The sequence below is a fragment of the Seriola lalandi genome, unplaced genomic scaffold (assembly GCF_002814215.2).
Source record: "Seriola lalandi dorsalis isolate HSWRI2012SDOR001 ecotype SW California unplaced genomic scaffold, Sedor1 jcf7180002054767, whole genome shotgun sequence".
NCBI lineage: Eukaryota > Metazoa > Chordata > Actinopteri > Carangiformes > Carangidae > Seriola > Seriola lalandi.
In genome coordinates, this window is record NW_019525320.1 from 1,070,818 (window position 1) to 1,096,948 (window position 26,131).

The 26,131-nt window shown below is 38.6% G+C and overlaps 2 protein-coding genes across 10 annotated transcripts in view; one reads left to right on the forward strand and one right to left on the reverse strand.

The window, feature by feature from the left end:
• Positions 1 to 18,591, forward strand: part of LOC111668959 (cyclin-dependent kinase 17-like) — a 36,824-nt gene extending 18,233 nt beyond the window's left edge. For 4 of the 9 annotated variants that reach the window (XM_087179016.1, XM_087179021.1, XM_087179022.1 and 1 more), the window contains 14 exons: positions 465 to 598; positions 4,165 to 4,290; positions 8,873 to 8,929; positions 9,034 to 9,148; positions 9,315 to 9,409; positions 9,542 to 9,604; positions 9,871 to 9,994; positions 10,601 to 10,721; positions 11,245 to 11,342; positions 11,457 to 11,562; positions 11,903 to 11,945; positions 12,060 to 12,150; positions 12,232 to 12,309; positions 13,900 to 18,591. In XM_087179016.1, coding sequence (XP_087035142.1) covers positions 465 to 598; positions 4,165 to 4,290; positions 8,873 to 8,929; positions 9,034 to 9,148; positions 9,315 to 9,409; positions 9,542 to 9,604; positions 9,871 to 9,994; positions 10,601 to 10,721; positions 11,245 to 11,342; positions 11,457 to 11,562; positions 11,903 to 11,945; positions 12,060 to 12,150; positions 12,232 to 12,309; positions 13,900 to 14,003 — 1,355 coding nt within the window. In that variant the 3' untranslated portion in view covers positions 14,004 to 18,591. The remainder of the gene's footprint in view (positions 1 to 464; positions 599 to 4,164; positions 4,291 to 8,872; positions 8,930 to 9,033; positions 9,149 to 9,314; positions 9,410 to 9,541; positions 9,605 to 9,870; positions 9,995 to 10,600; positions 10,722 to 11,244; positions 11,343 to 11,456; positions 11,563 to 11,902; positions 11,946 to 12,059; positions 12,151 to 12,231; positions 12,310 to 13,899) is intronic. The other 5 variants (XM_087179019.1, XM_023425139.2, XR_015438399.1 and 2 more) reach the window with 4 other exon arrangements.
• Positions 18,592 to 19,215: 624 nt separating this feature from the next.
• parapinopsina (parapinopsin a) overlaps positions 19,216 to 26,131 on the reverse strand; it is a 9,393-nt gene continuing 2,477 nt past the window's right edge. The window contains exons 2-5 of the mRNA XM_023425269.2: positions 20,154 to 20,244; positions 19,825 to 20,062; positions 19,491 to 19,733; positions 19,216 to 19,364 (exon numbers count right to left, since the gene is read on the reverse strand). Of these exons, the coding sequence (XP_023281037.1) occupies positions 19,224 to 19,364; positions 19,491 to 19,733; positions 19,825 to 20,062; positions 20,154 to 20,244 (713 nt within the window). The 3' untranslated portion in view covers positions 19,216 to 19,223. The remainder of the gene's footprint in view (positions 19,365 to 19,490; positions 19,734 to 19,824; positions 20,063 to 20,153; positions 20,245 to 26,131) is intronic.

Consider the following 26,131-nt stretch of genomic DNA (forward strand, 5'->3'; position numbering starts at 1 on the left):
GGGGGGGGGGGTGGCAGGCAGAGACAGGAAAGCTCCCATTGCATGCAGGGTAATATCAATCTCAGACCTCCTCATCTTACCAATGGCATTTTATACACACTCGGCTAACACCCGTGCATGGCTGGTGGTACAATCCATCATCCAGGGATTGGGACCCTACTATGGTTTTCACAGAGGGGTGAATCAAATCTAAGAAACACAAAAGGTTGTCTCCTCGCATGGGCACATGGAGAGAGTAATAGAGGATGACAATAGAGTGAAAGAGCGCTGGTGTCATTAAACAAAACAAAACAGCAGTCCAAAAGATCTGGGATGATTGAAGTTACAGAATGCTTTTTAAAGATGAGTGAATAATATTCAGCTTAGGTATTGTTTCTCCGCCACTACAATGTCACAGAGTACAATTCCTGTCAATAACAGTTTGCCTGCGCCTGTGCATGTTTGTGTCCGTGTGTTTTCTATAGGTATCGTCCATGAGAATGTGAAGATGGGTTCAGATGGAGAGAGTGACCAGGCGTCTGGGACGTCTTCTGATGAGGTCCAGAGTCCAGTCAGGGTCCGAATGAGGAACAACCACCATCGGCGCATCTCTAATGAGGTACAGGGAGCCAGGATACACACACACACACACACACACACACACACACACACACACACACACACACTCACACACACTGACATACACACCTGGACACAACATTATTCACTGAGATTCAACAGTGACCTCACAATTCACTCTGTCTGAAAGCACTCACTCCGTCACTATTGACTGCACATTATAAAGGAAATGTTATATAGAGGACTATATAGTCTGTCAGATGGTATACACTGATAAATTGGATAGGCCCATATATTGCCATAGGCTCACTGCAGATATCTATGTTTGCCAATTAATTACAAGAAATTACAGAAACGAAATACCAAACTGGGTTTGAGGCAGTTTAGAAACATTACAGTTTGTCCACCAGAGAGCACTGACATGTTTATTTTTCAGCTGTAAAATGTCCTGGTCAGTATTTATCTTGGCCATAATTTTAAAGAAATTCAAAAAACGGATCAGTATCAAGATTATTTATTCACATTGTTGTGTGTGTGTTTTTTTTTTTTTATATTAGCCGATATGTTTTTAAACGTCCAAATATTGACGTCAGTGTCAACCTCATAAATCCAGTCTCAGGATTTTATCAGGATGATATTGGGTTATATCAGATGGCGAAAAAGCAAATTTAGAAACTACTCAGATCATACCTTTCATCTGGAAGCCAACTCTATTTATCTGTTTTTTCCTTGTCTGAGCAAAGCATGATGGTAGTTACCTCACAGTTGGTGACCATTTTCTTACTCTTACTACGACTACAAAACCGTGAACCCAACATATAATATAGTGGACCGCTGTATGGGGTACTGTGAATGATTTCAGGTTTTTGTGACCATATTTAAATTGCGTGTCTGTGTGAGTGCACCTGTGCTATCTGTGGACAGGTAAATTTGCCATTTGTTGCTTTATTTTGCCACATCCTAGAGTACGTGCTCATGTCTCGGTCAGACTGTGTGTGCGTGTGTGCGTGTGTGCGTGTGTGTGTGTGTGTGTGTGTGTGTGTGCCTGTTGGAAGGAGTTGCAGAGTGATGAGCGCAGCAGTATTACGGGAAATGCCTCTGGACACACAGGCTGCTGCCTCTGACTGCTGTTAACAGTGGAAGGGACTAATTTAGACCATGTTTACCACAGAGAGAGAAAGAAGAGAGGGAGGGCGGCAGTGAAGGACAGGAAAATGCTGGGGTGAGAGAGTAATTATGGAAGTGGGAATAATTATTGGTATGACAAAGAAAGAAAAGAACCAGAGGAACGGAGCTCAGGAGGCGATAAGAGAGAAGTGGGAGAATGAGAAATGGAAGACAAAATGATGGTGGGAGAGAAGAGAAAAACAATGTTTCCTCTCAGCCACCCCCCTCTGTTCACCCCTTCCCCCCATCTGCCTTTCTCCCCTCAGGAATCTGTCCATTCCTCTCTCCTCCGCTCATGCTTTCCCCTCCTCCTCCTCCTCTTTTTTCTTCCTCCTCCTCTAAGCATGTGGATGGCACTCTACCACAGTGCCAGCCTCTCTCTCTCTCTCTCTCTCTCTCTCTCTCTCTCTCTCTCTCTCTCTCTCTGTCAGTGTGTGTGCAGTCATGTGGCAGGTCAGAGACATGCATCGTTGAAAGCGCATGTGTGTGTGAATGTATAGAAAGACACGTTTAAGGAGGACAATGAGGGAGCTACTAGAGCTGTTCTGCATTGTGAGTATGGGGGCACGTGTGGTGTGTGTTTATATGTGGGTCTTTAGTCGGTCCATACCCGTGAATAAGAGGGCATGAGTGTCAGTGTCTTTGTGAACTTGTGTTCATTGTTGTCCTTTTGAAAAGGAGCATGGCGAGTGCACATGTGTGGAGATCTATTGTTTTGGCCATCAGAGGTCACTGGCTTTATGGATTGCATGAAATATAAATATAAATTTGTGAAAAAGTTATTATTGTTGTGTTAGCAATGTGCAGCTTTAGTGTGTTGTTTTTTTTTCATACTTTCTTGTATATTACTCTTTTATGAATCAGATGTTCAGTGGAGATCCAAAATGTGTAAATCTCTCAAAGTCTGTAGGTCATGTGTTTGTGGCTTATTTTTCATAATGTGCTTATGCAGTTTGCAGAGCATTGCCTGACGTTTTGAGTGTGTGAAAACGGGAAGGGTGTCACCTTCCTTAAGGTGACACCTTGTATGTAACACTGCATGTTGTCATGTTAGCCTGTGAGCTCAGATAAAGCCATTACAGGCATAAAATCCTTCTGCCTTTCATTTTCACGCATACACACACTACTCTGTGCTCCCACTAACATTCACATGTCAACACACACATCATTTCACACACTCACATTGAGGACACATACCATGGGGCTATTGGGACCGGGCCAGCCACCGCTGCCATGGAAACAACGTGTGATTGGCACCTTGCCAGTGAGCATGTAGCATATAGTAGCAATGCATTGTGGTAAAAGTAGCATCACACAAATTGCATTTCAGTCAGGGATAGGAGGTGAAAGTTATTCCAGCTGATGTGGAGTAGTTTGGTCAGAGGTATTCACTTTACATGTGCTGTGTGGTAAAATTCAGTGAAAAACAAAAATACCACAGTGACCCAAGTACAAGGTTGTGTGAAATTCTGAAAATTTAGGCATAAAAATAGGGTCATCATAGAGCCACTAAATGTCAGCTAGAAGTATGCTACTTTAGACAGAAGGCATATTTAATAGCAAAAAGACTGGTTCCAGATGTGCTCCAGATGAGTTTGGGAACTTTGGGAACAGCGGTGTGCCAACTCTCTCACTCTGCCAACAAATTATTCTGAAAATTAGTCTGAAACTTGCCAGCAACTTGTTTGGAACTGGTCCCATCATGTAGCAGCCTTGTATTTGGTCTTTCATTCAGACTAAATAGTTGTAACTGTCATTCACATAGTCATTCAATCACAAGAGCAGATGTCACCTGTAAACCAAAGCTTCATATTTGACTGGAGTGAGTTGCTGTCACTGGACAAACTCATTGCCAGGAAAGACGGCTGGAGAGAGCTGATTGTGTTCCTTCTTTTTTTGTTTTTTTATGGGTCTCAAAAGTAGGTCAAGTAACCAAGGCTCGAGAGAGAATTTTGAAGCTGGATCATGATGATCACTCAAGTCAAAGTCATCAAAGTTACTGTCAAGTGGCCAAGAAACATGATGTTAGTCTAGGGTTGATGATGGTTGTTGTTAATGTTGAGATGGTCTGAGATGTCAAGTCATCTTTACTCAACTTTATTAACTCAATTTAGAATTGTTATTATTTTATTTTGTTTTTATTATTACGCCTAATGTTTCACCACATTTAAAAGATGCCAAATACCCTATATTGTTTTGACTGATTTAGAATGTCATCTTATATTTGGACCTTTATGGTTTACATTTGAATTACTATACAAAACTGTGTGTATCACTGTAAACTGATGTCTTTCATATGTTTGAAACCCCGCACTCAAGCATGTCACTGCTGTCACAGGGTAACAGGTTACAATTTGAGAAGAACATCAGCATGGTGTTGATGTATCACAATACTCTTTAACTTTCTTTCTTTCTTGAATTCCCCTCTCTCTGTTTCAGGACATAAACAAACGTTTGTCTCTCCCAGCTGATATCAGGCTACCGGAGGGCTACTTGGAGAAGTTTGCCATGAACAGCCCGCCCTTTGACAAACCCATGAGCCGCAGGCTACGACGCGCTTCACTGGTCAGTACTCAGTGTGTGTCTGTCTGCGTGTATATTTGCATCTGTGTATATGTGTGCAAAGCAGCTGAGACTAGTTTTAGTAAGCCACTGTGGTGGTTTCTTGGTCCCTACTTAGCATCTGTACTTGTACCACTGGGTGTGTGCTTTTCTTTTGATGCTGCTCTGTTTTGAAACAAAAGTAATGTGAACTTTCACTGCCATTGTGAACTATTAACATGGTCGACTAAGGCCATTATGTCCACTGACTCGTTGTAAAGACACACTGAGTTATGCTATAGAGCTTACAATGGCTCAGTAGGGGGGTGAATGATGAACTCTGTATTATGTATCCAGGCCAAGAGTATTATGAGTATGAATCTGGGGGTGGGAGAGAGAGGAGGTGTTTGCTGCTGGATGGACGGGGAGGGGGCTGATGGGTAGGAACAGGCAGATATTCATGAATATGCAGCATGCCCCTTATACTCTTTGTATCACTGCTGAAGTGCTCCTGCTCTTTCACTTGGTTTTTATTTTGGTCACACTTTATTCCACATTATTCTTTTGTTTCAGCCGTCACTCAAATTTTCAAGTTTCCCTTGATACACCACTAAATAAAGCGAGAGCACCGTCTCTGTTTCACTCGTTCTTTCCGTCTCACATACTTCCTTTTAAAAAAAAAATTAAATTCAGTCTGCTTTACTGATGCATTTTACTTAAAACATGAGTACTAAAAGGCTGGATATTCTATGGGAAAGCATAAAGGATTCACCCTCCGTCAACCATTTTTGCTGTAATTATTGAACAGGGCCAGTGCCCTGCCTCTGGCTCTCGGCTTGAAGCGATTTAATGACGCAGCTTTTCTGCAGGACTCTCGCAGAGATGAAAGGTTTGCAGGGAAAAGGGGAGGTTTATGGTGTAATGGTGGATCAGAAGAAGAGGATAGTCTGCAGAGATGTTTGTGTCTCAACATTGTAAATGAGTGGCAGACATTTTCTGACATTGTTAAGTTGTGAGTGGGTGTGCATCTTCTTTAGGGTTGTTGTATGTACATGATGCAATAGATCAATCAATAATTCAGCAGCAGTGTCAGACTCATCTGCTGCAGCTCCTCTCCTGACTAGGATTACACAGCGGGACACCTTGAACTGAACCAGAGAGCAAGGAAGAGAGAGGGAAAGATGCAGAAAGAGGAATGGCAAGATGATATTATGGGAACAAATGACAGGGAGGCTTGATTTAAAAACTTATAAGATGTTGAAAATAAGAATAACGTTGAAAATAATGTTGAAAATGTTTGAAATAAAGAATAAAATATGTGCAGGGAAGTTTAAGAAAAGACAAATGGCTGCTGCAGTGAAGGTTTAATCCAGCCTGTGCTGGACTGCAGAGTATATGTAGGAGGGTAGAATACAGCTAGATTTTATTTATTAGAGTTAATGCTTAAAAATCTAACAGTTAAACAGTATGCGTATGAGCACAATGATGTAATGGCTTTTCAGCTATCAGTGTGCTCGTCATCTGTTACCGTAACACAGAACATGTGTCCGGTGAGCCGTAACAGATCCTCACATCTGAAACCGTGTATTTTGATCTTTGAATTGCTTCCAATGTAATATAAGTGATGTTATCAGTTTTCTCTCATGGCTGGTGCCCATTGATAGTCAATTATTCACAGCAGTCCAATGAGATTCAGTGTTCGGAGATGTCATTTTATCTCAAACCACAACACTTAATGGTGTTATGCAAGGCTCAACACGTAGTTTTAGAACTATAAAACAAATGTATATTTAGGCAAGAGACTTGTTCATGTGCCCCTCTCCACTTAGTTATACTTTGCTGCTGGGAATATTATCCTGCTGTTAACTGATAAAAACTAAAAATTCATAACTCAGCTCAAGACTCGGTCCATTCCTCTGGGTCACACTCGGTCTGTTGTTATCGGTGGGTTTTACATGAAAAAGGTGACACAGAGCAAGATGTTTATTGGTTGATTGATTGAGGCCCTGAGGACTGGCTACATCATGCTAATGAAAGGGCTCTTCTTTCCTCCCACCTCTCATTTCCTGCCACCTCTTTTCTTAGCAGAAGCCTGTCATTTTCCCTCTCCCACTCAATACAGTGAATCCATCCTCTTTCTCCCCTTCAACACGGAGAAACTGTAAAAATGAAATGTGGTTGAGGTAATGGACTTTCTTCTCAATACCCATTCGATCCTCTCTGCAGATAGCTTTCTTCTCACGTTTCTCACTTCTGCTGTCAGTCCATCCATCTGTATGTCTCCTCAGTTCCTGTGCAGGGCTCCGACAGAGCACACATTTTTGTTTGGTTTAATGTTGCTTTAATTTTGTCACTAAAACTTGGTCTGACCTAGTTCTGCTGAGTAAGCTCACTGGAGCGTTGGGAATAAAATGAACCCGTTGCCATCGAAAGCATACGCAGACACACACGCACACACACACACACACACATTCAAAAAGGATTGTAAGGTACATAGAGAGAGAGGGCAGTTGCACACTGTAAGCAGAGAATGGGCTGGAGATAAAGAGCTGGGCAATTCTTTGTTTTAGAGATTTTTCAAAAAAGCGAGAGGCCACAGATTTATTTACTGAAGGGGAGGTGGTATGTGTGTATTGTATGTTTTTAAATGTCTGTGTGTGTGTGTGTGTGTGTCACTATGTGTGCGTGTCTGTGTTTTTCTCACGAGACTGACTCCCCTGCCGAAAGAGCAACACAGCTCAGCAATAGCTCCTGACAGGCCCTGTCACAAACACAGAGATGGGAGCAGCATGTTTTTTGTGTGTGTGTGTGTGTGTGTGTGTGAGTGTGTGTGTGTGTGTGCGTGCACGTGTGCGCGCAGGGTGATTGTGTTTACGTTTGAGCATAGGCTGTATGTCTCATCACAAATATTCTCTTGCCCTCAAGCACACACAATCAAATACACACAATACATCCCCCTGCACATACTAAGCGGACATACATACGCACATACACACGTATCTCCACTGTTTTTATTGATGCATTTTTTTTTTCCTCATTTTGTTATTATCTTCCAACATGAATTGCCAGACATAAATAAGATTATGTCTGTTGCCTATTTAAATTACAATTTGTGCGACCATGCACACACAACACACTTGTTTCAGTGTGTAAATGTGTCTTCTTGTGTCCAGCTTTTAGGCATGCCTTTAAAGAGATCACATGCTTCATCAGCTAACTTGGTCACTGGAGACCATCCCCCTCATACACACACATGTAAATGTGCAGAGTCGAACATTGGCCTGGCACTCATGTCAGCATCATGACGGGACGGGCCAGCACAAGATTGAGAGAGATGGGTGGGTTCAGAGAGATGAACGTAGATAAAACATGGCTGACAGAGATAGACAAATAAGTGAGGAAAAATGACAGGGAGAGGGAGAAACACTGACAGGCCTATGGGTATCGCAGCTTGACATAGCTGCATCCATCTATAATTCATGACCTGGAAACCCAGGGACTACATACATTGTGCAGCTAAACCTTTATTAACCGAGTACAGGATTAATTCAGATTTTTTTTTTTTTTCACCATGCACACAGATGTGAAGTATGCCTGCCGGATATCCAGAGAAATGTTTAGAAATAGCATTTAATCCCCATTAAGTTGTCTGGAGTGGAAGAACTCACGACACACTCAGTTGTCTTTGTTATACTGACGTCCTGTGGCCAAAAAGTATAGTTGCAACTGACGATGATGTCACTGTGCAGCATTAAAGAGACACAAGGAGTCGGAACGTTGGATAAATTGTTCCGATGTTCCACATTAGGACAACAAACACCTTACAAACACCACTCCCTACTCACCGTGAGCCACAAGTGTGAATATACTGTATGTCTCTATGTGCATGTGATGCACTGTATGTGGTGACTGAGTGACCTAGACCCTGGAATGTCAATGTCAGAGATCTGGAGACACATAGAAATAATGTTAGTTCAGTATCTTTTATTCACTAGATGTAATGCAGGGTCCTCTCAGGAAATATGGTCTCCAGTACACCTGTGTTAAAAATGAACCACATTTTTAAAATATCAAATAACTGTAAAAATGGTACAAGCAGAGAGCAGCTTTAGGAATGTTTTCTCTATCCAATCAGACTCATGCCATTTAAAAATGGCTGTTTAATATGCCATGTTCACGGTGCTGAATTGTCTCAGCAGGTATTTCATACAGATGTTTCTACAGAGATAATTTCAGGATTATGAAAGTCTTGATCATTTGTAACGCAGATAATGCATAAGATGTAGCAGAGATGCTTAGTAACATAATGTAAGTGTTGGGAAAAACCAAGCTAATGTTTTAGCACACAGACAGACACACACACAGAATGACAAGGCCTGGTGACTCAGACCCCTGCAGTTGTAGGCCAAATGTTAGCAGCAGTGGGACTGAAATGTGGACTAACAGTCTTGGCCTGGGGGATTTGATTCTAGAGACAGTTATCTTGCAGTGGCCAAGCCTGCACTACAGTCAGTCTGTAGCCAAAATAAATGGGCACTGGCTCAGTGATAATGCACATTGATAACACTCATAACTTCCTCAACAGTTTTCTCTCTGTTTTCTCTAGTCTGAAATCGGCTTTGGGAAACTTGAAACCTACATCAAACTGGACAAACTCGGAGAGGTGAGCTCAATAAAGAAAAGTGAAACACTGAGCGCACACAAACTCTTCAAATACTCAGTTTTCTGTATTTCACAAATGCATTCACATGCTTTCTATCTCTGCAGGGGACCTATGCTACAGTGTTTAAGGGTCGAAGCAAGTTAACAGACAATTTAGTGGCTCTGAAAGAGATCCGATTGGAGCATGAGGAGGGTGCGCCCTGCACAGCTATCCGAGAAGGTACTGAACTGTTGTCAACACAGAACCATACTGTCAGGGATCTTGTAAGGTTTTGAAAATGTGTTTGGGACCTTGAGTTTCTGCTAATCTGTAGCGAGATGTCTTACTCCTTCTCACCATTTCACTTTGCTTGACTGACATTGTCTGATGTGTCTCCCTCTTCTAGTGTCTCTACTGAAAGACTTGAAGCATGCCAATATTGTCACTCTCCATGACATTATCCACACTGACAAGTGCCTGACACTCGTGTTTGAGTACTTGGTGAGTGTCTCCACTGTGTATATTTATTGTGTGCGTGTTTCTAAAAGACATATCAATGCAAATGTACATCATCTTTCTTTCTTTCTTTCTTTCTTTCTTTCTTTCTTTCTTTCTTTCCTTCCTTCTCATCAGGAAAAAGACCTGAAGCAGTACATGGATGACTGTGGGAGCATCATGAGTGTTCACAATGTCAAGGTAGTTTAAAGTAATACAAGTCTCAGTACTGAAGAGAACTATCTCAACAGTTTAAATAATGATACTCTCTGGTTATAAAATTGACAGCTTGGGTCCTCATTGATAAATCTAAAAATATATTTTTGCTCTGTGATGACTGTGTTGTAAAAATGCCACCCATTTTTTATTTTTTTATCCTGACAATAAATTACTTGGTTAATTAACTATGTTTAATGGATAAGTGTAATATTAGGCTTGGAACAATAATATACTAATCTCCTCTCCAGATCTTTCTGTTCCAGCTGTTACGAGGTCTGGCGTATTGCCACAGAAGGAAGGTCCTCCACAGAGACCTAAAACCCCAGAACCTGCTCATCAACGAAAAAGGAGAGCTCAAACTGGCAGACTTTGGTAGAGTAACACTTTTACTAGATCACTATATCTGTGTCATATTGAGGTAGTGCAGGTGAAAATGGTGGTTTTGACATGGCTTTGACATTTGCCTGATTTTCCTTCAACAACAACTGCAGTTTTCAAAAGACAATGTTGAAACTTATACTCTAAGCTACTGTCTGTAATTTACAGAGTTTTAAAAATCTGTATCTATTCATTTTTTTATAAAACATATATTGTGTGAGTTTGAAAGTGCCACTCGTGACCACGAGAGGCCATATTGCTCCTTAGGCAGGACGAGTGACTAACCACCCAACACTGCCCTCTATCTATAAAAATTGAAACATGACTGTTACACATATTCAAGTGTTAGTGTTATCTTGCTGTGTAAATTACAAATTAATTCAACGGTATATTCAAACTGAAACAGAAATCTGGATAAAAAATTATTTTATAAATATAATGTACCGTTTGCACATTCCAAAAAGTTCCATAGAGTAATAACAAATTGATCAAAACTCAAATGCAGTTGCAACTCAAAAGTGATCTTACTCAGTATATGAAATTTCATTCATAAGGGAATATTTGTGTAATTAAGTGTCCCTTTTTTGTGTTTCAATTCAGGTTTGGCACGGGCCAAGTCTGTCCCTACGAAGACCTACTCGAATGAAGTTGTGACATTATGGTACCGGCCACCAGATGTGCTTCTAGGATCCACTGAGTACTCTACACCAATTGACATGTGGTGAGCTTGTACAGAAAGTTCACACAGTTTTAATACTAGCCTTGTTTGTCAGCCTTTTTGTTTTTTACTTTTGTTTGTATCTGAAGTGCTTCTGTTTATCCCCCAGGCTTCCCCCAAATCCCCACAATTTCTTTCACCATTGTCACTGTCAACATACTGCAGTTCACAGTTAACATGCAAAGATTCAAAAGTTGGAAGGATATTTGGGGATGCTACTGGGCTTTTCTGTGGACTTAGATTTAGAATTAGTACTGAAGAAATGTTGGACAGATTTTTTTCAGTGCTTGAGCACTTTATACATTTATGATATAAACATTGTGGAACTTACTGAAGAGCATTTTTTTTGTAGAGATTCCCTTTAAAATGGCTCAAGTTGTATTTTTAATCTGTCCCTGTATTTAACTAGTTATGGACTCATTTGTCTAAAACAACATCATTTATTGAACTTAGTGCACTTCAGCATGGCTATATAGTGCAATTTTAGGTCATTGTGCCATTTTACCCTTTCTGTCTCTGTGTCCAGGGGTGTGGGCTGTATCTTTTATGAAATGATCACAGGCAGACCTCTCTTTCCTGGATCGACTGTGGAGGATGAGCTTCACCTCATATTCCGCATCCTTGGTAAGATGACACCAGTGGAATGTGGATGAGCATTTGCCTGTGCAACATTCATGCTTTTATGTACAGTATGCGTGTGTACACTGTACTACTACATATTTTCTTTCTCTTTAACAGGTACTCCTACAGAAGAGACTTGGCCAGGCATCACCACCAGTGAAGAGTTTAAGACATACAATTTCCCCCGATACAACGCAGAACCCCTCGTCAACCACGCACCCAGGTGTGTAGATCTGAGTGTATGAACACATGGCATGGAGTGAAATTTGCAGGTGTGTGTGTGTGTGTGTTTGTGTGTGCGTGCGTGCGTGCGTGCGTGCGTGCGTGTGTGTGTATACTTTAAGTGACAGTGATATGTTAGATGTAATAAGATAAGATGCAGGATTGATCTTCAGGAAATCAAATCCTGCAATCAATCAACCAGGAAGTGTACGCAAGTATTTTCGCCTCTGTTGAAATGGTGGGAACACTACACTTCTCCATGTGGCTTATGTCAGCATTTGACTTCACTGACACTCCATTCTTCCTCTCCGTCACTTTCCCTTTTGTTTTCTGTCACACAGAATAGACAATGATGGTCATGACTTGCTGTCAATGCTTCTACAGGTAAAGAAAATTGCTGTATACAGATAATAATTTTATCATATGTATAGCTAAAGCACCAGATAAAAAGCTAACAATCCTGTCTATATACCCCTCTTTGTGTCTCCGTGTCTCTAGTTTGAGGCTAAGAAGCGTGTATCAGCTGAGGATGCTCTCAGACACTCATATTTTAGAAGTCTTGGAGAGCAGGTTCAATCACTGGCTGACAGTGAGTACATACGATCTGACATGTTGGACACTTGACACTGGTCATACACACTGTCTCACCAACCCTCTGTTTTTATTTTAGCCTCATCCATCTTCTCCGTAAAAGGCATTCAGCTCCAGAAAGATCCAGGAAAGAGATCCTCAGTCTACCCAGAGTCAAGTAAGTCCTGCAAGTAAAAAAAGACAGGAAAAAGCAGGGAATGAGGAATTCCCAGTGGGAATATGATAGAGAATAGGTCCTGCTCCCTGTCCTCTTCCTCGTCTCTCGTTTTTTTCTCTCTGTCTTTGCTTTATGTCGTCTGTCATGCCACTATGTGGTCATACATGTCACACAGTTTTCCCCGGTCTATCACCAGGTTCATACTTCCACTACATAAAGATCCCCAACTCCGAATGTTTACAACACCTACTGCAATACACTTTAAAGTGATAATGAACCAAGAAAAAAACTTTGGTGACATAAGTTTCTGTTGTATTTAAGTCCAAATATTGTTGCTTCTGTATCAGTTACTGCTGTGCTCTGTAAAGGTAACAAGATATGTTATTTTTTAGCCATGCTAGTCCACCACTTTGGTCCAGACTGAAATATGAATTCATAGCTGCCCAGACAAAAATCCCCTGAGTTTTCCTGTAGCACGTTCATAATGTTGACACTTTTGGCTTTTAGTGAAATATGTTGACAACTAGCAGATAAATTGCTACGAAATCTGGGGCAGACCCTCACGTCCCAACTGTAATAACTTTGGTGACCACTTTTCATCTAGTGCCATCTGCAGGTCAAACTTCCAATTTGTCCAATTCTTTGGTTTGTGATCAAATACCTGCAACATTATTGACAGTAGTGTTCAAAAGCCAATGCTAAAATGCTACACTCAGATGGTAAAAATTATACCTGCTAGACATCAGCATGTTTGCATTGTCATTATGAGCATGGTAGCCATGCTAGCATTAGCATTTAGCTTAAAGCACCACTGTGCCTCACAGACCTCACAGACGTGCTAGCATGGCTGTAGACTCTAGTCTTGTTTTAATGGCAACAGATTATTGATTTATTCCCTCACAAAAGCAATGACTTAACACATTAACAATCTCTCACAAGGATACAGACTTATCCTGCCTGCCCCTTAGACCGTATGAAGAACTAATACAGGCTATCAACAATATTTCAACACACACAGTAATGAACAGCAAGCTATACAGGTGATGTTTTACCAAAAGTCAACATTGCTTTTCACATTGTCATATTTAAAACTACATGCTGTAATTAACAGTGTAATAACAATTTACATATAAATGTAACAACTGGATGTTGAAAGATGCTAATTTACTTTAACGACTTCAAGCTATAGACAGAAAGCCCTTCACACATGGACAAACTAAGCAGTACAGCCAAACATTGAGTTAACATCCAGTTAACAGTTTAGTTGAGGGCTTTTACCTTTGTCTGAAACACTATTCATTAACTGTGCATGCCTGATGTGCCTTTTTGACATTTGCTTAGATTTGCTTTAGTGTTTCTGTGTTTATCACAGTCTCAGTCTGTGTGTGTCTCTTTTCTTCCTGCTCCACTGCCTTTCTGTCCTGTTCTGATGAACTGTCCCTTCTCTTTCTTGGTACCCACGCTCTCCTCTTTCGCAATGTTCATCTTTTCCTTAATCCTTTCTATCTCCCTTGTGTACCCTGCTCCAACTCCTCCGTAACATCTCAATATTCCCAACCTCCCCACCCTCCCCCCCTAAACCCTAAAAAGCGATGGCCCATAAGCTAGGCTCTGCACCCTCGCAGTACTTCCAGAGAGAAGGAGCCAATCCCAGGGCTCAGAGTCACAATCTGTCCTCCACTTCCACTGGCTGAGTGGCCTCTACCGTTCTGGTAAATACGGTCTCTTTCATTCTGTCTGTCCTCTGTTCAGCTCCTCTACTCCTGTTTTTCTTTTTGGCTTTTACCTGGTTTCTTATGTCCATGTGCACCTTGTCTTTGTTACTGAATTGGACTAAATGCTGTTGCATTTGTCTTCCCTCCTTACATTCCCTGAACCAAAACAACATATTTCACACCTAGTAAAGTTCATGCCCTTTTCTTTTTCATCAATTCCTCTTCCTCTCCCCATTCTTGCTCCTACTGGTCTTCCCTCACATTTCAAGGCCTACACCCACAGGCATCATCTCAGCTTTCACTTACCTAATTCTCTTTTTCTCAGAGTGAGTCACTCCTAGTGTTTTATTTCAGGGAAACAATATATTCATAATGGAAAAGAATGTGATTCAAGAATGGGGAGTCATTTGATTCTTTTCATTTGCAGTCCTGTTTAGGTTTCTGCAGCGAGAGATGTAGCCTTTTTGTTAAGTCTGTAAGTGAGGGTTTGGTTTAGTGTGTATTTGCTTGGTTGTGTGTAATAAATGCACCTTATCAGCATGTATAAGTATGTTTGTTTTACGCCAGTGTGTAACAGTTACTGGTAAGTATCATTTATCTTCAGCTTCAGCTAGACTGCACACACAGTATTACAGGTTAAAGAACTTTATTATGCAAATGTTTTCCTAGATGTGATAATAGTGATAGTACTACAGGTGCACTATACGGTCAAAAGTAGCTGTCCATAATTGTTTGTGTACTTTTGTTCTCGAGCTTTCAGATAATAGTGTGCTTCCAAATTTGTGGCAACAGTTTGGCTTTTTCTGTTACAACATGAGAACACCCCTATGCACACAGGATCTTATTTCAGGGGCAGTTTTTGTTTTTCAGATAGCCAAGACTAAAGAGGCAATGGGAAATGAGGAGAGAGAGGAAGGTGTGACATAATCATCATATTTAATCGCTAAACCACCAGTGTACCCTAATTGTTTGGATTATTTTCTTGTTTATTTGGTGTTGGTCTTGTTTATGTTCAGTCATATTTTCTGCAAATTAGCAGTTAGCCTACAAAATACCCACCATATGCAAGTTTTGTTTTTGTAGAATCTAAACTTTCCCCATGTTGCAAAAAAACCAAATTTTCAGCAAAAATAAAGATAAAAGTTTGATTAATCAATTTTGGTCAATTCATTGATAATGAAAATAATTGCTGGTTGCAGCTCTACAGGATCCAGTGCTTTTGGCCCTATAGTGTACATTTTGTGTTGCTGGCATGGAGTGAAATGTGTGTGTGTGTGTGTGTGTGTGTGTGTGTGTGTGTGTGTCCAAATCAAATTCAAACCTTTTTTCACATCTCTCTGTCTCTGTCTCTCTCTCTTTCCCTCTCTCTCTCCTTCTCTCTGTGTCTCTCTCTCTCTCTCAGCCCAGGGGAAGAGCAGGAGGCAGAGTGTGTTGTTTTAGTGCTGGCGGGGGCGCTGAGGTGAGGAGGACAGTGACACGTGGAGCTGTCCTGTCAGACATACATTCACTGACCCTGCCATACAAACTGAAGGAGCTACACACACCCTGCCATATAAACACACATACATACACACACACACACACACACACACACACACACACACAGCAAAATGACAACAAAACCACACAGAACTAAGGCTGAAGAATTCATACTTGACTAAAAAAAAATAAAGACTCAGTTGAACCTTAAAGACAGAAAAATTAAAAATGAGAGAAGTGTGTGATGCTGGAAGAAAAGTGGGAGAGTACAAGATTCTCCTTGCTGCTGCTACCGCTGCTGTCCAGAGGAGGGCAGCATTTAGGACGTGGAGCTGACTCGGGATTTTGAACAGAACTTGCTGCATCAGTGAGCTGTGAGGAAGAGAGAATGAAGGTGGACATGATTCAAAGGACAAAGAAAGAGAGAGGAACCCTGTTGCTCTCTTTTCTGATTTTTGTTTTTGTTTTTTTGGACTCTTGTTGTAGATAAAGAGACTCAGCTGTAGAACTCTGCTTTTTCATAACACGCCTCAGCCTGAATCCAAACTCTGAATTTTGCACCTCAGCCCTAGACCCTCGCCTAACCTCTTGGCCCTTTATTACATGATCTTTAAAGGACCAGTGTGTAGGTTTTAGTGGCATCTAGTGGTGAGGTTGCAGATTGCAACCAACTGAATACCCCTCCCCTCTCCCCTCCCTTTCCAAGCATGTAGGAGAACCTACAGTGGCCTTCAGGTAGTGTAAAAATGCGAAAGGCCCTCTCCATAGCCAGTGTTTGGTTTATCCATTATGGGTTACTGTAGAAACATGGCAGTATAACATTGCAGGCTCTGTGGAAGAGGAGCCCAGCATGTGGAATATTATATTGCATTTCTGCCAATAGATGCCCCTAAATCTTACACACTGGTCCTTTAAATAGAACACACACACACACACACACACACACACACACACACACACACACACACTTGAAAGTTCACTTGAAAGTTAAGAGTGTGTAGATCATTGGAGTTTACAGAGATAAACTTTAGCACCTTATTGTCCAGTCGAGGTCAGGGTGGTTGTCATTACGTTACCTCATCAGTCACTCAAGCAGAGTAGGATGTAAAGTACACACTAGATATTAAAGTGAAGAAGACCAAAAAAAAACAACACTAACCATAGGAAAATGAACAGATGTACTACAATTAAAAGCACTCTGCAACTCACAGACCAGTAGTAGACGATAATTACTTAATTTGTCACACACTCACATGCTGTAAAGAACACTACGCTGCAAGAGGCTCCTGTGTCAATACACAAGAAGGACAACATTGAAGGACGGAGAGGTAAAGGAAGTGTACAAATCCTCACCTGCTTATTGTTAGACACCCCCTTCCTCTTTTGCCTTCACTCAGAAGTTGTCTTGATTTGTTGTGTGGTGTATAGGTGTTGACGTTGATAATCTGTTTGCACCCTTTACCTCTTTAGATCATGAGTAGACTATTCAAGAACCCCAACTTCTCCTGCCCAACTCCATGTGCATTTATTTTTAGTCTTTTTTTTTTCTTTTTTTTTTTAATCTGTATATATATGATCGTACTTTTTACTTGTCAGAAGCAATGATAATTCCAGGATGCTGTTCTCAGTCTTTACTGTGTTCCCACTGGAACAGTTGGCGACTGCCTGGGGACGTGTTGCACATTCCTTGAGCTCAGGACTTATTGCTAGTGTCGTTTTGTGGATGCTGTGAGGTACAGCTGGTCTTGTATGTCTCCCCCAGTAGAGCAGAGTATGTCGTACATGGCCTGAAACCCTTTGCGAACTGTATGTGGAGAAGAAGAATCATTTCCTAGCATCAACCTGTCGGTCTTCTGTGTTATTCATTCTCTGTTAGTTTGACCATAATGTTGCTGTTCAGAGACTACCTTACTCATGTCTTTACTCGTGATCTCTTCAAGCATGTTTCTGTACTAAACTCACAGAGTTTTCAGTTGGTATGTGAAATAGCTGCTGCTGGAAAAGGGGTACTTCCAGTTGGTTCAAATTAAGCATGGGACATGATCGTATTAAATGATTTTTTTCACACCAATCACCACAATAACCTGTAATGGCTCCTCAGCGAGTCTGGAGACTGTACCTTAAATAAAGATGAAAATGATAACACGCTATTCAGCAACAATGTGATGTGCTGCCGGCATTGGGACCAGATAGTTTGTATGACAAATCTGACTCAACCTCAAGGAATATAGTACAGAAAACTGTTATGTAGCCTGTCTAACTGGTTACTAAAGTCTCTGAGTATTTAGCAGGACTCGAAGCACTCAAGACACACTGTTGTTTCATGCTGTTATTGTTGCAGGTTGCCAGAAACAACAGGACCAAAGTCCATTCTCCAAGCAACAGGTGTTCAAGCACACAACAGTGTGACACCAATCAGTTGAAATGTCAACATGTACTGTATCTATTAGATGGCTAGAGGGTGTAGATTACAGTCTCCTGCTCCTCAGGCACCGACCTAGGGTCACTTCTGTAGCCTTTTCTCGAAATGGATTCAGAAAAGGTGAAGTGATCCCATGTCTGTGCCTGTCAGAAGCACTACTTATTTACCCAGAGTGTGACGGTATGTAGCATGTACATAGATGATCCCTCACTCTGTATATAAAAAAGTGTACAGGTTTGATACAGCTATTCACATTCTGGCTTTTTTTTTTTTTTTTTTTTTTTTTTTTTTTGCTTTTCTTTAATGAAAGTCATAGCAATATTTCTGTAATCAATAAAAAGCCAAGGTAATAGGATGAGTATGATTGCATTTGTGTTTATTTAGAGAGGGGAAATGACTGTGAATGATCAAACTGTGAGACTGATGACAGGTTTATTTTTTTTGCTGTTTAACATGCTGGATCCAAACGGCTGGAGTGAAGTATCAGGTTGCAAAGGAGTATAACACACTGATAATTTTGATTTTTATCAATGAAAGCCATAAAGATCATATAAAGGTGACAAAGGTCCGATTGCGTGTGATGGGTTTGTACCATGCTTGAGCACAGACCTTAAAAAGCAAAGGGGATGTGTACACCTAATAAAAAAATAAAAATGATGTAACTACTTTTTTTTCTTGTCATAAATCCTTTGAAAGTGTGACAGATTATAACATCAACCACATACAGATTACTATACTATATATGCCTCTTCAATGTTACAGGGCTTCAGCAGTTTGTTGCAAATGCTAATTGAAATTTATTGACTTGTTTTGCTCATCAACTTTGGGATAAATATGTATCAATACAAAACAAATGTTTACTTACACGAAAAGAAAATTTTAAGATCTGTCAAACTTATATATTTATATTTAACTCAAGCTTGAATTTAGAAAATTCATCTGCAATTACAGATTTTATTGGGGCTCTAACGCAAGTATCCAGCCACTGACTAAAATTCCTAAGGAAAGGAAGATTATATTGCTTGCACCATAGAGACATTTACAAAGTGTGCCTAAACAGAATGAACATGTTGATGCATATAATTGATTTTAGCAAAGCATATGTGGTTTAATGAGTTTGAATTGAATTGGTTGAATCTTATCTTATAATCCTCAAAGTGAGATCAAAAAGAAAAATTCATCACCAACATGACAGAGAACAGTGTCTCATGTGATGAATGTTTCCTTTTCACATGTGCTTCAATGTGTTGTTTGTTTGTTTTTTTTGGAGAATTTGTAGTATTCATTCATACATACTTTTATTCTTTTAAAGATTCTTTAGGTGAGAATTTTTGGCCCTTGTTGAGAGTGACAACAGTGGTATCACCCTCAGACATTTGTGCATCTGAGGCCCACGGGTTCCATCCACACAGGACAGTAGGAACAGCATATCCTCGAAACTGCAAACACACACATACGGCACACATGGTTAATACAGGGAAATTAAAGTGTATAATTATATATGCCTGAATTCATTTTATTTCTCTTCCTTTGTATGTGTGAATATAAATGTGCATGAGGACTACCTGTCTGTTCATGAAAACATATATGATGGGGTTGTAGAGTGTGCTGCTTTTAGCCAAATAAACAGGGATGGTAGCAATAACGGGGTCAATATATAGACTGGAGTCTATGATGACAGCTAAGGCCATGCCAGCATATGGTAGCCAGGTGACTAGGAAGGCCAACACCATCACCACTACCATACGCGCCACCTGCGCCTCAACACGATTTGTGCTGCCAGCCTCAGACACCTGCAGCTTGGTTACCTACGACATCAAGATTCAAGCAAAAAGACTTTATTATGATATCATTACAATCAAGAAAAATATACTGTATGACCAGATGTCTATTGCTCACCTGACGAAGGGTCCACAATAGTCGTGAGTAGGACACCATGATGATGGAGAAGGGCACAGCAAAGCAAAGGCAAAAGTATATGATGATGTAGGACATGTTCCCAACATCACGACTGTACCAGTTAGGGGCACATGAAGTCTTTACCCCCTCTAGCTCATAACTTCCCCAACCAAACAGAGGTGGAGTGTTCCACACAAAAGACCACACCCAGGACAGCACCACTCCAGCCACTGCATGTCTGAGGGACAACAGAGATGGTGTGATTCATGCAGGTGGAACAATCAAGTTTTGTAAGTTCTGTGTGATGCATCTAAGTGAGATCTTAATACCTGGTCTGGAAGAGGACAGCACCCATGGGATAACACACTACTATGTAGCGTTCAACAGAAATAACTCCTATTGTACACAGACTCGCTATACCTGGAAGAAGAAGTAAAGATGAAATAAAATTTTGTTAAAACATCGTTCTACTGGGGCGTCGAGTGGCGCAGTGGGTTGAGCTAGGCACCCCATATGTAGAGGCTTCAGTCCTCGCTGCAGTCGGCCCCGGTTCGAATCCCGCATCGGACGGCCATTTACTGCATGTCATTTCCCCTCTCTCTGCCTCCCCATTTCCTGTCTCTCTCTACTGTGCTATCCAATAAAGGCATAAAAAGCCCAAAGAAAAAAAAACATCATTCTACTGACCTTTGCATTAATTGATTTAGTGGCGAAAAGTAAGCACATTTACTTAAGTACTATACTAAGTACAATATTATTGTCATATTTCCATTTTATTAATTTTAATACTTCTACTCCAATTATATTTAGTTAGGAAATATTGTACTTGTATTCCACCATATTTGTCTCATAGCTAAAGTTGCTAGTTGCTTTACAGGTGAAGATTCTCAGATTCTCAGAGGTTTAGACTAGAATTACTGCCATCCCAAGGCATAAGCCAATTAAGCGGCTGCTTAGGGCCGCCATAGCGCCCAGGGGGGCCCCAGGAGTGCTTGAAATGTATATATATATATATATATGCCAATATATATATATATATATATATATATATATACATATAATTGCATTGTTTGGGCTCTCAAACAGTGCTGCTCAAGCAGTAGAAAAAATAGATAAGTGTTTGTGTACTAGGCTTGGAAACTGTTCGGTAGTTTTAATATTTATTTATTTGAAGGATAAAACTGTCAGATAAATCTAGGCCTAGTGAAGAAAAAAAAAAAGACATTGGAGAGTATAGAGAAGGAGTGGTAACGATCTAATTGCCAATTAACATTCTTCCATGTTGTTATATTAGGCATTGATTTATTTTTTGCTGCTACACGTCTTCTATCCAAATGGACAGTTTTCTCTGGGCTACAGTACTGAAATATAACGCTATAGATATGTATTTTTAAAAGATCGCAAAATAAAAACTATCAACACAGGAATAATAAAGCAATTTTAATCAACGGACTACACAGCTGCATCTGGAGACAGTGCACACTCTCATGCCAAGAGTCGCTGTTGCTGTTCACTCTGATATTTATTGACAGTTATTTTTTGTTTATTGTTTATTGGTGTTTGCATTTTACAATTGTTCATCCTTTTATGCCATACTATGACCCTTTTATGATATTTTATGCCTTAATATAATGTGATGTTTTTTTGACGTTTTATGCCATACTATACTATGACGTTTTTTGAGATTTTAATGCCATACTATACTATGACGTTTTTTGACATTTGAAATTTTCATGGCTTACTATACAATGTCATTTAATTCCTTACCATAATATGACCTTTTTATGACCTTTCATGCCTTAATATAATATGATGTTTTTTTGACCTTTTATGCAATACTATACTATGACGTCTTTTGCCATTTTCAGGCCTTATCATACTACGTACTTTTATTCCTGACCATACTATGACCTTTTTATGACCTTTTATGCCTTAATATAAGACAATGTTTTTTTGACGTTTTATGCCATACTATACTATGACGTTTTTTGAAATTTTCAAGGCTTACTATACTATGTCATTTAATTCCTTACCATACTAGGACCTTTTTATGATACTTATGCCTTAATATAACACGACATTGTTTTGACGTTTTATGCCATAATGTACTATGCCGTCTTTTGACTTTTTAATGCCATACTATACTATGACGTTTTTTGACATTTTAATGACAATTGACAATTTAATGCCATACTATACTATGACGTTTTTTTAAATTTTCAAGGCTTACTATACTATACTATTACTATACTATGTCATTTAATTCCTTACCATATATGATATATGACTATTTTATGACCTTTTATGCCTTAATATAAGACAATGTTTTTTTGACGTTTTATGCCATACTATACTATGACGTTTTTTTACATTTTAATGCCATACTATAGTATGTCCATTTATTCCTTACCATACTATGACCTTTTTATGACCTTTTATGCCTTAATATAAGACAATGTTTTTTTGACGTTTTATGTCATAATATAATATGATGTTTTTTTGACGTTTTATGCCATACTATACTATGACTTTTTTGGTATTTTATGCCTTATCATACTATGTCCTTTTATTCCTTACCATACTATGACCTTTTTATGATATTTTGTGCCTTAATATAATATGATGTTTTTTTGCCATTCAATTTATGCCTTTATTTGACAGGACAGTAGAGAGACAGGAAATGGGGAGGCAGAGAGGGGGAATGACATGCAGTAAAGGCAATCAGATTCGGGACTCGAACGGGGGCAGACTGCAGCGAGGACTGTAGCCTCTACACATGGGGCGCCTGCTTAGACCACTACGCTACATAATGCCCTGTTTTTTGACGTTTTATGCCATACTATAGTATGTCCTTTTATACCTCACCATAATATGACATTTTTATGATATTTTGTGCCTTAATATAATATGATGATTTTTTGACGTTTAATGCCATACTATACTATGACGTTTTTTGGTATTTTATGCCTTATCATACTATGTCCTTTTATTCCTTACCATACTATGACCTTTTTATGACCTTTTATGCCTTAATATAACATGACATTTTTTTTACCTTTTATGCCATAATGTACTATGCCGTTTTTTGACTTTTTAATGCCATACTATACTATGACCTTTTTCTGATATTTCATGCCTTAATATAATATGATGTTTTTTTGACGTTTAATGCCATAATGTACTATGCCGTTTTTTGACATTTTAATGACAATTGACAATTTAATGCCATACTATACTATGACGTTTTTTGAAATTTTCAAGGCTTACTATACTATACTATTACTATACTATGTCATTTAATTCCTTACCATATATGATATATGACTATTTTATGACCTTTTATGCCTTAATATAAGACAATGTTTTTTGGACGTTTTATGCCATACTATACTATGACGTTTTTTGACATTTTAATGCCATACTATACTATGACGTTTTTTGACATTTTTATGGCTTACTATACTATGTCATTTAATTCCTTACCATAATATGACCTTTTTATGACCTTTCATGCCTTAATATAATATGACATTGTTTTGACGTTTTATGCCATAATGTATTATGCCGTTTTTTGACTTTCTAATGCCATACTATAGTATGTGCTTTTTTTAATTACCATGCTATGACATTTTTATGACATTTTATGCCTTACCATACTATGACCTTTTTTTGACCTTTTATGCCATACTATACTATGATGTTTTTTTGACATTTTAAGGCTTACTATACTATGACGTTTTTTGACATTTTAATGCCATACTATAGTATGTCCATTTATTCCTTACCATACTATGACCTTTTTATGACCTTTTATGCCATACTATACTATGAATTTTTTGATATTTTATGCCTTATCATACTATGTCCTTTTATTCCTTACCATACTATGACTTTTTTATGATATTTCATGCCTTAATATAATATGATGTTTTTTTGCCATTCGATTTAAGCCTTTATTTGACAGGACAGTACAGAGACAGGAAATGGGGAGGCAGAGAGGGGGAATGACATGCAGTAAAGGCAATCCGATGCGGGACTCGAACGGGGGCAGACTGCAGCGAGGACTGTAGCCTCTACACATGTGGCGCCTGCTTAGACCATTACGCTACATAATGCCCTGTTTTTTGACGTTTTATGCCATACTATAGTATGTCCTTTTATACCTCACCATAATATGACATTTTTATGATATTTTGTGCCTTAATATAATATGATGATTTTTTGACAATTTAATGCCATACTATACTATGACATTTTTTGAAATTTTCAAGGCTTACTATACTATGTCATTTAATTCCTTACCATAATATGACCTTTTTATGACCTTTCATGCCTTAATATAATCTTTTTTTTTTTTGACGTTTAATGACATACTATACTATGATGTTTTTTGACATTTTATGCCATACTATACTATTACGTTTTTTGACATTTTAATGCCATACTATATTATGTCCTTTTATTCCTTACCATACTATGACCTTTTTATGACCTTTTATGCCTTAATATAATATGATGATTTTTTGACGTTTAATGCCATACTATACCATGCCGTTTTATGACATTTTTTTGGCATTATCAAGACTTATTATACTGTGTCCTTTTATTCCTTACCATACTAGGACCTTTTTGTGACCTTTTATGCCTTAATATAATATGACGTTTTTTGACATTTTAATGCCAAACTATACTATGACGTTTTTTGACTGTTTTATGCCATACTATAGTATGTACTTTTATTCCTTACCATACTAGGACCTGTTTGTGACCTCTTATGCCTTAATAGACAATGTTTTTTTTACGTTTTATGTCATATTATACTATGACGTTTTTTGAAATTTTCATGGCTTACTATACTATATCAATTAATTCCTTACTATACTATGACCTTTTTATGATATTTTATGCCTTAATATAATATGATGTTTTTTTGACATTATATGCCTCACTATATCATGACCTTTTTATGCCTTACTTTACTGTGACATTTTTTATGTCGAACTATATTATCACTTTTTTCCCTTATTATTTAATGACATTTAATGCCTTACTATGACGTTCTTATGACACTTTTATGCCTTACTATACCATAACATTTTATGTCTCATTATACTTTGACATTTTGTGCATTACTATACTTTCATATTTTCATGACATGTTTATGCCTTATTTACTATGACATTTTTAATGCCTTTCTATACTTTGAATTTTCAATGACTTTGTATGCCTAATTGTAATATTTTATTCCTCACTATACTATGACCTTTATATGACTTTTAATGGTGACTTTTTTGCCCTACTAGCACTTTTCCTTTCCTTAGTGCACAATGACATTTTTATGTCTTACTACAATATAACGTTTTTATGCATTGATATAATATGACTTTTTATGCCTTATTACAATTTTAGTCCTTCTGCCTTACTATGGTATGATGTTTTTTTGCTTTGCTATACTATGACATTTCATTGCTTAATATGATATTACACTCTTATGCCTGACTATACTATGAACTTTAAATGCCTTCCTATACTATGAAATGTTTATACCTCACCATAATATGAGTTTTGTAGCCTTACTATACTATAACATTTTTATGCCTTACTGGCTTTGGGATTGATATATATTTATGTAAAATATGTCTATAATATAAACAGACATACTAAAGTACATTTGTATTAGCTAGACATATATGTCAATATATGATATTGTTTCACATGTATAGTTTACATATTTAGGCTATAATGTATGTACATATATAATTTTATGTCATATTTACATATATTTTATTAATGGAAAATCAACAGATGTATGTATATTACAGTTTTTGGCTAGATTTCTGCCTACCACAGATTCAAATTAAATTGAACTACATTGAGTGAAATTGATAAAATAAAATATATGTAATTAAGTTAATAGAATTGTATTAAATCATTTGTTTTGAATTTATTAGAGACAGTGACGACACAGGAAATGTGGGGGAAAAGAATAGGGGCATGACATGCAGATTTGACCAACTGGGAGTTGAATCAGAGACTTGGTACTCAAGGCATTTATGGCCATGTGGTATGCCCCCTAACTACTTGGCCAAAAACATAATTTGTATAGTATGTATAATACAATAAGCCACGAATGTCATCGGTGCGGAGGCATAAAAGCAAAGTCCAGTAAATGAATACAAATTTCTGTAACATAACTTTGATTTATTCCTTTCTACTTGATAAAGGGTACTCCTGATGGCCCCAGATTTATCGTGGGACCCTTTTGGAAACAAATGGAGCAGGCTACTGAACTGTATATAAAGTAGTT